Genomic DNA, 11758 nt, shown 5'->3' with positions numbered 1-11758 from the left:
TTTTGTTATTTTCTCGACTCTTCCATCTGTCGATTTAGTTCTGGGAGGTTCTACCACATATGTCAATCTCTGGTTGTTTTCTGTTCTTGTTGGTTCTCAGTCCACAGAACTCCCTTTATGATGTTTTGTAGCACAGTGTTGGTTTTGACAAAATCCTTTAGCTTCTGTTTATCCTGGAATGTTTTGATTACACTGTTATATTTGATTAATAGCTTTGCTGGATAAAGGATTCTTGTTTGGCAGTTGTTTTTTTTTTTCTTTCAATGTTTTATATATGTTTCCCCATTGCCTTCTTGCCTGCATGGTTTCTGCTGAGTGATCCGAGCTTAATCTGACTTGATTGCTTTTGTATGTAACACTTCTCTTTCCCTAGCTGCTTTCAGGATTGTCTCTCTATCTTTGATTTGGAGAGCTTCATTATGATATGTTTTGGTGATTTTCTTTTGGGGTCTATCCTTTCTGGGGTTTGTTGAGCTTCTTGATTGTTTATCTTTTCACTTTTCAGGATGTTAGAGAAATTTTCTTAAAGAAGCTCTTCAACTATCTCTTCTGTGGACTTGTGTGATTCTTCCTATTCTGGAATGCTGATAATTCTTAAGTTATTCCTCTTCATGTTATCCAACATGAATCTTAGACCGTCTTTGGATTTTTTTAACCTTTGTTCAGCTTGCTCTTCTATCTTAATGGTATTGAGAGATTTGTCCTCTAGTTCACTAGTTTTGTCTTCCATCTCTTCCATTCTACTCCTTTTCCCTTTCAGTGTATTGTCTATTTCTTATATTCTATTATTAATCGTTTGAACCTCTTTCTATAAGGTTTGAATTGTTTTCAGTGCTGTATCTATCCTATTTGATTGTTCTGTAACACTTTCCTGACTACTTCCTTATTTTTCTCAACTCCATTGTAAAATGTTTTGAAACATTTTATAATCATTTTTCTGAATTGCTTCTCAGGCATTTCCAAGGCCTGCCCTCCTTCCAGAGTCCAGATCTACCTCAAGGTCATTTGTCTCAGACATTTTATCTTGTTTCTTGATGTGTGCTGATATGGTCATCTTTTTTTTCTTCTTGGCCATGTTTATCTGTGGCCTTAATACTTAATTGAGTGTGTGCTTTGGTATTCTTTATGCTTTCTGATTGCCTCCAAGTAGATGTAATCAGGAGGTGGACTTCTCTTTTTACTCTTGTTATTGCTTAACTCAGAGTAACTTTCACAGGTGTTGTTTGCCTCCCTGATGTATGGCAGTTGGTATTGGTTCTTGCCTGGATTGTGGGGCTTTATAGGGTGTGAATGTATCTTGACTATATGGAAGCAATTGCTGTCTCTTCTTGGGTAGTATAGGGAGAGAAAGAGCCCCTATGTGTAAAAGGCAGAACAAAAGCAAAATACAAAAGAATAACAACGACAACAAAAAACCCCAGCAATAGCAAGAAAGCAAGGAAAAACAAAACAAAAAAAACTGATTGGATACTATAATCGCGGAAAAAGAAGAGGAGAGAGAGAAGAAAAAAAAAATCTGTAGCCTAATATGTTGTTGTTGTTATGAAGTGCCATCAAGTCAGTTCCGGCCCATAGAGCTGAATATGAGTATGACTTTAATATCCTTTTTCAGCTTGTTGCCTTCAAAGCCATCTGATAAATTTCAAGATGCCAGTGCTGGTTGTTATGCTGTACTACAGGATTTAATTTTTGGCCTGTTTTGTTTTTAAACTCTTTCCCTCTCCACACCCCTATTCTGGCCTTTTCCCTATCAATAAACAGTTCAGGGCCAGGTGTGCCATTTTGAGCTGCCTGTCCCTTTAAATGCTGAGGGTATCTGTGCACATGCGTGACAGAAGAACCCACCAGTGGTGGGAGTAGGGGTGTCCAGTCGCTCACGCACTCCCTCTAGTCACCAGAATGGAGGTGTGCAGGCCATGAGGGGCCAATGAACAGATACCCCCCAAAAAAAAAAAATCAGAAAAAAGCAAAATCAAAAAATATATTGTCCACCTTTGCTCCGAGGTTCCTGCGGCATTATTCCGTGTTGAGTCTGTTTGCTCCCTGTCTTCGTCTTGCCATTTGGTCTCGCCCAAGTTGTCAGCTCCAGGCCACTGAGCCTGGCAGATTCTAAAGTACAAGATTTCTTTTGCTACAAGTTCCGCTAGCTATTAGCCTTCAAACTTTTAGAAAATATTCCTATATATGTGGTTCAGAGTTTTGGAGCTCTCCCCTGGATCCGCTTTGTCTGGTATTCTGTGGTATTGCTGACGGAGATCTTCACTGCACCTCTACCCTATCCACCATCAAGCCCTGCCTCCATGAATGCCAAGAATAGTCTCTTATATGCGATTCTCTGTTACAAATCTATTACAGAGAAGTAATATTTGTTGTTATTTTGGTTTGTATAATGCTCTATATAAGTACATTATACAATTTTACCAAGATATAATGATTTTTTACTATTTTAGAAAGGATATTTGACTTGTCTCTGCAATGTTGTTTAAAACAAGGAATTCTCACTATTATTTTAAAAAGGTTTCTGTTTTATGTTAGGTAGACCCCAAACTTGTGGATGGACACCTTTCATACTTTCTTGGAGCTATAGGCATGCCTGGTTTGACTTCCTTAATTGGAGTACAGGAAAAAGGCCATATAACTGCCGGATCCAATCAGACAATGGTTGTCAGTGGGGCTGCTGGTGCTTGTGGATCTTTGGCTGGGCAGGTAAACTTTTGGAGAATTATTATCTTAAAAAGTAATCATATTTTAATGTTCTGGCATATATAATTTAAAATATAAAATTAAGGAAATTGGAGCAAATAGAATATAACACTGTTCTTTCACATGGTTCTGACAGAAAGAGTATTATTGCACTATTTACACTCTCAATAAAAATGTGAAAAATATTATAGATTATATGTTTCTTGTTCTCATTTACCAAAAATAGACTTGGTAAATGAGGTATCATTGCTCTTATCAATATGAAACAAGAGAATCATATAGTAAGTACTATGTAAGTAAGCCTGGAATTAACATGAATTAGAAAAAATAAAGGAATTCATATATTTTTTTTAATTCTCAAAAAGAAAATATTCATTGCATTTCTGGAAACTTAGTAAATCTTTAATAGACCCATAAGTGTATTATTTTACAGATAATAGCTTTTTTGTAGTGTGAAACAGTTGAAACACTGTTTTTTATCCTCATTCTGTTTTTAATTCCTCACAAGCCTGAAAAATATTGAATTGTGGCATCGTGATGTTTTGGGTCTGAAGAGTCCTTTTATAAAATCAGCTTGAAATTGTGAAATTTTAACATTCAAACCAAATCTGCTATTATTTAACTTAATTTAAATTTTTTTTTAATACCAATAACACTCTTTCCCCAACCTGAATTATTTTGATATCAAATTACTTTTAGCTACAAATGGTATGATGTAACCTCAATTGTGGCGTGACACTCAGATATTTGTAATATATACTTTCACATTTTTGCATTCAAATGTGACAAGATAAAGCCATTTACTTTTGAAAAATTTTCCCCTAGATTGGCCATTTGCTGGGCTGTTCCAGAGTGGTGGGAATTTGTGGGACAGATGAGAAGTGCCTGTTTTTGACCTCAGAACTGGGCTTTGATGCTGCAATTAATTATAAAAAAGGGAACGTGACAGAACAACTCCGAGATTTGTGCCCAGCTGGAGTGGATGTTTACTTTGACAATGTTGGTGGTGACATCACTGATGCAGTGATAAGTCAGGTTGTTCATTTGTTTCTGTTATAAATTTGAATATTCCATTTGATTTATCTTTTTTTTATGGTGATAAAAAATGTATATTACAACATTTGCCAATTATGATATTATCTCTTGGTACTGAGAGAAAAAACTTTAGAAAATTATAGGTTCATTGTAATGAATAATGTTGATGATAAGTACTGTAATTAAGTGACCAAATAGATCTTGCTGATATTTATTCCATTTGCTTGCAGAGTTGTAGTGTAAGCATCAGTTTCAGTTCTTTGCTAGCAATATTTTACCTATAACTTTTTTTTTTCTAGGACTTTTGTTTTTAAGCATTTATTGTGAATTGAGTGATAGTTTACAGGGCAGAATATCAGTTTTACACTCAACCAGTCATATTTTGTTTCACTGCAATGGTTATAACTCCCTCCATGTACCATTGGTTAACAGTATTTGCCTCTATTCCTTTTTTTTTTTTTTTTTTTTTGATATATACAAAATACACATAAAAAATTTTTCATTTAAAGGACCAAAGGGAACATTTTGCAAGCCCACCAACACACAGCCTTTCTCTTTCCATGAGTCTAGAGTCCTCAGCTGCTCCATCTCTGCATGCCATCACCTCTGTCACCATATCTGGTGTCTCTGCTTTTCTGGTTAGGGTCCCTCACTCCCATCATGCTCTCCCGTCTTGATAGTCCTAGGGTCCTCTGTTCCTGGAATGAAAGATTAACTACAGCCCCCTTTTGGTTACACATCTTCTACCTTTACAGTTGTGACAATCACAATTGTTGTTGTTAAGTGCCGTCGAGTCAGTTTCGACCCATAGCGACCCTGTACAGGGTTTCTGAGGGTGTAAATCTTTACAGGAGTAGAAAGCCTCATCTTTCTCCCGCAGAGCGGCTGGTAGTTTCGAACCGCTGACCTTAAGGTTCGCAGCCCGATTCGCAACCACTACACTACCAGAGCTCCTTGACAATCACAATTAGTCATGATAATAATTACTCACTATTGAATAAAAAGAATCCTATCCCGTCTTCGCCATCGCCTTTCACCAGACCCATCTAGATAAGAGGAAAACTATTCAGTGGGGATTCTACCCTACCCCACCTTGCTCTGAAACTAGGCAAGCCATTTCATGCTTTTATAGCCTCCTCCCCCCACCCCCATTTTTGGTAGCCAATGTCTAAGTTGCCTATCCCTGTGAATTCAGAGGGGATAGGCTTGATCCTTGATGTGAAGACTCCTTCCCTCTTGGTTAGAATTTTGAGCAACTACATCCATGAGCAAATGTCAAGTTCATCAAATTGTAACAATTTACACTTGTTTCTTGTCTCAAACTTCTTTATCTTTCTCTAATTGAATTCTGATCAGCAAAGCATCCAAGCTAGGCCAAATGAGTACTCTCTGCAAGTTTGGGTGTTCTTGTATGCTTCCCTCCACTTCAAATCAACTGGACACTTCACTCACAGCTCTAGCCCCAGTGGCTAGGTAAGTGTCAATGGGCTCAGGAGTTCCCAAGTCTTCCCAAACTTCAGATCAACCAGCTCTTCCTCTTATCTTATCTCAAGGTTGACAGGAGTCTATGGAACATGGCCGAACTCAGCCTGCGTCTTCATAGCTGCCTTTCCCTTAGTTCCACTCACAAGTAGACCAAGGTGGTCACCAGCGAGCTTACAAGCCTGTTTGTGTGTTCCCTTTCAGTCTTGGAAGGAGGTTTATCTGGATGGGCTGACTTTTCTTGCCTTGATGGTTCCCAAGCGAACAGTTTGCTTGGTTTTGTAACATCCACACAGTCTGCTTTTTTTTTTTTTCCTTTTTTCCCTGCTGGTCTTTCTTTCAAGAAATATCTTCTGTACCTCTAGCCACTCCACTACAGTTTATTTTTGTGAAAAAATTATAGCTGCATAATTAAAATGGTGAAATTTGTCCCCTCAGCAGCCTCACAGCCATGGCCCTTGATTGTGAGCTATTATGTGCTTTTGAGTCAATTCTCAGAGTGATCTTACAGAACGAGGTAGAACTGCCCCATGTGGTTTCTTAGGTTGTAATCTTTACAGAAACAGATTGCCAGATCTTGCTCCTTCAGAGCCATTTGGTAGATTTAAACTGCTGATCTTTCAGTTAGCAGCTGAGCACTTAAATATTATGCCACCAGAGATCTTTGGCTTTGGGCTATTGTTGTTGTTAACTGCCATTGAGTCAGTTCCGAGTCATAGCAACCCTATATAGGGTTTCTGAGGAGCAGCTGGTAAGCTTGAGCCTCTGACCTTACAGTGTAAACCAACTTTGCAGTCCAGTGCTTAACCCACAGCACCATACCAGGACTTCTTTGCCTTTGGGCAGGGAGTAGATTTTCATAGATCACAAGAATTTGAGTATATTTATTGATAGTGCTATAGAGTATCAACATTGCATTTGTTAAGTGTAGTCTTGGTGGTTCCAATTCACAGCTACCCTGTGTACAATAGAATGAAGCACTGCCTGTCCTGTGCCATCCTCTTCCTCACAGTTGGTATGTTTGAGCCCATTGTTGCAGCCACTGTGTCAGTCCATCTCACTGGGGGTCTTCCTCTTTTTTACTGGCCCTCCATTTTAGCAGGGACTGGTTCCTCCTGATAACATGTTGTAAGTATGAGAGGGGAAGTCTTAACATCCTGGCTACTAAGGAGCATTCTGGCTGTACTTGCTCCTTGACAAATGTGTTTGTTCTTCTGGTAGTCCATAGTACTTTTATATTCTTCTCCAACACCATAATTCAAATACGTTGATTCTTTCTTATTCATGGTCCAACTTTCACATACATATGAGACAATTGAAAATATCATGACTTGAGTCAGGCACAGCTTAGTCCTTAAACTTAGTCCTCAGTCTTTTTGTTTTCTTTACAATGAGTTGCAATCCATGCACTGCATTTATTTATTGTTGTTGTTAAGTGCTGTCAAGCCAGTTCCGACTCTTAGTGACCCTGTATAGGTTTCCAAAGAGCAGGTGGTGAGTTTTAACTGCCAATCTTGCAGCTCAAACTGACCTCACGGTGCAGCTCATATCCTACAGTGCCGTATCAGGACTTCATACACTGCACAGTTCTTTATGTTAAATTGCCCACAGCTATTATGTTGTTTAAATCTAAAGAAATAGTCTACAATTACTAATAAAGTAACAACAAGAACACTAATGTAATTCTATGTCCTTTTAGAGTGTATTTAGACTAATTAAAACTGCTAAATACATACGTGTATACTGTACTGGACTGCAAGGTTGGTTTGAACTGTAAAGTCAGAGGTTCAAGCTCACCATCCACTCCTTGGAAACCCTGTACAGGGTCACTATGAGTCGGAACCATCTTGATAGTGGTACTTAATATTATAATAAAATAATAATGGGTAAATCTTTCAAACAAAATTCTTTGGCACTAAAGGATTATGTACAATAGTCAGTGCGGCTTTTATTGAGACAGCTAAAATTTGTAAACATGGGAAAGACATATATCTTAAAGTATAATCAATTTTCTGTGAACAGATGAACCCAAACAGCCACATCATCCTGTGTGGTCAAATTTCTCAGTACAACAAGGATGTCCCTTATCCTCCCCCACTGGCCCCTGCTGTAGAAGCAATCCGGAAAGAAAAAAACATCACAAGGTGTGTTTTACCCCTTTGACCTTACTACCTGAATCTAGAGGATTTAAATACTAGAGATGTATATGAAATGTATTGAAATTCTTATTTTATTTTATTTTTATTATACTAAAGATGTATATGAAATGTATTGAAATTGTTGTATTAGATAAAACTTGAAAATCTGCATCTTTAAATATTTTATTGTGATGATATATATATAACAGAACATTTCTTATTTGAACCATTTTTGCATGTACAGTTCAGTGACAATTATGTTTACCCTGTTGTAAAACCATCACCATTAACAGAAAGTCAGTATTCTTAAGTAATACCTCCTCATTGCTCCCTCCTGCCCACCCCTGGTGTAAACCTTATTAGTCTTTGTGCATTTGCTTATTTTGGATAGAAAATACAGATTTTTAAAGCCAGTTCAATATTTAGGTTTTGGTTAACTTGCTCCCTAACAGAAGTCTTAAAAGAACAAAAACATAAGACACTGTTCCATCAGTCAGAATTCTTTCGGTTGTGTGTATGTGATAGAGATTCAGTGTACCCTGGCTGAAGTGTGTAAAGGAGATTTGTTAAGTCGTGTATCTGAGCAGGTCAGAAACACGATTATGCATGGTTTATTTCTTTATTTCTGATGCATAAATCAGTTTAGCTTTGGCTGCCTCCAGGGTTTTTATAGTCACATCAGGACTCAGTTTTCCTTCACCTCTGGCCGTTGCTGTCTTGTGACTCTCTCCAGGCTCTCCCCTTGTGGTACCAAGAGGAAACAGTAGGTCTAGTACAACAGTTTACCAGGTTAACAATCCAAGCAAAAAGAGAGTAGTTCTCCTTGTAGTATCCTAAAGCTGATACTTAATAGTGCTAATTGACCTAGTCATAGGAGGTGTAGAGGAAGGGGGAGGAGGTGTTACCCATAAAGGAAAAGCTGTTGTTACTAAGAGAGAGTGTAGATCTTGAATAGACAAAAACAATAGAAGGCTAGTATATCTGTTGTTGTTGTTGTTGTTGTTATGGGCCTTAGAGTCAGTTCTGACTCATAACGACCCTGTACAAGGTTTCCGAGGCTGTAAATCTTTACAAGAGCAGAAAGCCTCATCTTTCTCCCACAGAACAGCTGGTAGTTTTGAACTGCTGACCTTGCAGTTCGCAGCCTGATTCGTAACCACTACGCTACCAGAGCTCTTGCAACTATACTTTAAACTACATTTGAGGGATAAGGATTGCATGGAGGGGATTGTAACCATGGCAATGAAACAATATACAATAGAATGAATGTAAAACTAATGTTCTCCCATGTAAACTATCACATAATTCACAATAAAACATTAAAAAGAAAACCACTACATTTGATCAGATTGGTGTGCTTTAGTGATAATATTTGAAGGCTAGATATTGGTGGTGATGTGCTGTGGAGTTGGTTCTGACTCATGGAGCCCCTGTATAAGGTTTCCGAGGGTGTAAATCTTTGTGAGCGGCACAACGCCTTATCTTTCTTCCGCAGAGTCACTGGTAGATTCAAACTGCTGACCTTGCAGTTAGCAGCCCAATTCATAACCCACTACATACCAGAGCTTTGATTTTTAACTCTTTCATTCCTTCCCTATTCTCTGATCATTATCTTTTTCTTCCCCCACTACAGGGAAAGATTTATGGTGTTAAATTATAAGGACAGATTTGAACCTGGTATCCTACAGCTGAGTCAGTGGTTTAAAGAAGGAAAACTAAAGGTAAAACTTGTTTCTATACTTATCAGTATAATGCTTCTTACTATTTGATAATATGATTTTAATTTATTATAGCAAGCATAATAGTCTTTATAATAAAAATTCCTACAAGTGAAAATGTTACTGGACATTACAGCTTGAGTAAGGCAGAAGCCTGTCAGAGGAGGAAAACTCAAATATTTTTTTCCCTAAAACGAATGATCGAAAAGTGGTAAGCCTACACCCTGTCAAAGGTGGAAAACTTGCAAAATGGAAAACAATGTAGTCCTATCCAGTTCTGGCTCTCACACGTCTCACAGTAGTTACAGTGTCAAGAGACCTTATCTCCCAAGAGAATATAGCTTCCTTATTGGTAAACCCTCTCCTTGGCTAAAATTTTATTGAGCTTTACTTTCCGTAGATTACATTATAAAATCAAGGGGCATTTTCTAAATATATAATTATAATAATATTCATTTAACAAATATTTATATAATATGTGTTACAACAACTACATGTTAGAAGCTGTACTTTCTCAAAGTAAACACCTCCTAGTGTCCCATACCTCTTTATCACCACATTTCTTTCCTGCCTTTCCTGGACACTATGATAAAGCTTTTGGTTGATTGTTGAAAATCAGGAGTTGCTAAGTAGGGTCTGTAAACCATGATTTAGAGTGTTCTTGAAACATGTACAGGCTGCAAAGTTGTATATGTGTGCTTATGTACTTTTAGTTGTTTTTTTAACCTTTTAATTGTGAATTGGGTGAAGGTTTACAGACCAGAGCATTACATTAGTTTTATATCCAATAATTCATACACATGTTGTTTCATTTTATTGATTGCAATTCCTACAATGTAACATCACTTATCCCACTTCTACCTTTGGTTTCCATTTCCATCCCTCCTTCTTTCCTAACCCTCTGAACTGTGTCCTTGGGTCACTGCTGCCCTTTTCATCTCAAAGGCTTGATTATTCTAAGGCGTGCAGACTTCAGGAGCATTTCCTTTAGAGACCTGCCTATTGTTTGGCTGAAAATGGAGCCATGGGGGAAGAGTTCAGTTCCAGAACTGAAGGGTACTTTGTTTTATGGAAAGGGGTTATATAGCTACCAACTAAAGTCTAAACAATGGAAAAATAGGATTTTATTTTAAAAAGTCAATGGATGAAAACTTTTCTGGGCTGTCTGAATGATACAACAAATATCTGTTTTTAGACAAAATATTGCTGCCTTTAGCAAAAAAAAAAAAAAAAAAGTAGGAACTATTAAATAGAAACATTGAGGGCTGAATATTAAATCTAGCTATTTTGATTTACAGATCAAAGAGACTATGATAAATGGATTGGAAAACATGGGAGGTAGGATGAATGTAGATTTATTTCTAACATACATGTTTTCAGCATAAATACTTCTTTTTCTTTTAATTCTACTACTGAGTTTTTTTTTTTAATTAAAACAAGATAACATTTGTTTTCTGTAAAAGTGTCCTGCAAGTTTCCTTAAGTATCTTATTAAACTCTATGATAATTCAATTTTCTGGTATTTAAAAGGTTTTATTTTCACATTTCAAATGATTAAATAAGTGTTTCTTTGATTTCATAAATAGTTTATGAAAAAAAAAGGTAATTTTTCTAGCCTGTAGGTAAGTTTTTCAGATTGAATGATTCTAGGGTGGTACAAACAGTTTGCCACTGGCAGCTTACCTAAAGATTGGCAGTTCAAACCTACCCAGCGGCACCTTGGAAGAAAGGTCTGGCAGTCAACTTCCATCAGATATGTAGCCAAGAAAACCCTATGGAGCAGTTCTGCTCTTTACAGCTGGGGTCATCATGACTTGGAATCTACTTGACAGCGATGAGTTCTTTTGGTTTGAGGCATCATAAGATTATGCAAAATTTCATAATTTAATCAGTTTTTATTTTTGCTTAACAGATTTCAACATTTTAAATGAAAAAGATGAAATCAAACTGATTTTTTTTTCTGAAAAAAATTAATATACTGGATTAATATGTTAACTACCAAAAATATAAATTTCATTAATTAGTCTGGCATAACAAATGTGTATTTCACTTATTTACCTAGTAAAACTTGCTTAGATTCCTAATATTTGGGACAGTTATATAAATCTTCTTTTCACTGACATTTTGTTTCTATATTTTCCTCTCACCAGTATCAATGTAAAAGACAATATTTCTCACTAGGGTAAAGACAATATTTTAAGATGTTAATTGAATTAGTTTGTTCTATAGCTTGATCAGTGTTTTATTTGAGACTTCTTTCTTGACAATGGCTTGTATTAATGTTAAAATTATTGAAGAAATGATTCAAAGTACTCATGTGTATTTTGTTAGTCTGACCTCCTGATGAACAAGTATGATAGTGAAATTGCTCTTGTCAGATAACTTCATTTTTTCCTTTCCAGCTGCATTCCAGTCCATGATGACAGGAGGTAACACTGGAAAGCAGATAGTTTGTGTTTCAGAAGAATTCACTTTGTAATTTCTGGAAGAGTGGGTCATCAAAGAAATCACACAGATTTCTCTAGAGTTCACAAAGATTTTCAAGTTACATTTACAAACAAAATGTTTAGAGTACAGGTAACTTAATTTAAATGTGAACATAGGTGATATTTTCTTAGGTATTTTGATTTCTTCTTTCTTGAAAACCCTATACAAGGTTGCTATGCGTCATAACCAACTTGA

The 11758-nt window shown here is 36.7% G+C and overlaps 1 protein-coding gene across 1 annotated transcript in view; it reads left to right on the top strand.

Annotated features, from left to right (window-relative positions):
- PTGR2 (prostaglandin reductase 2) overlaps positions 1-11555 on the top strand; it is a 40039-nt gene extending 28484 nt beyond the window's left edge. The window contains exons 4-9 of the mRNA XM_006865540.1: positions 2536-2706; positions 3529-3738; positions 7243-7364; positions 8992-9079; positions 10375-10414; positions 11479-11555. Of these exons, the coding sequence (XP_006865602.1) occupies positions 2536-2706; positions 3529-3738; positions 7243-7364; positions 8992-9079; positions 10375-10414; positions 11479-11555 (708 nt within the window). The remainder of the gene's footprint in view (positions 1-2535; positions 2707-3528; positions 3739-7242; positions 7365-8991; positions 9080-10374; positions 10415-11478) is intronic.
- Positions 11556-11758: the final 203 nt, after the last annotated feature.

The sequence above is a fragment of the Chrysochloris asiatica genome, unplaced genomic scaffold (assembly GCF_000296735.1).
Source record: "Chrysochloris asiatica unplaced genomic scaffold, ChrAsi1.0 scaffold00079, whole genome shotgun sequence".
NCBI lineage: Eukaryota > Metazoa > Chordata > Mammalia > Afrosoricida > Chrysochloridae > Chrysochloris > Chrysochloris asiatica.
Note: the sequence above shows the minus strand (reverse complement) of the source record. Positions and strands in the feature narration are given on the sequence as shown.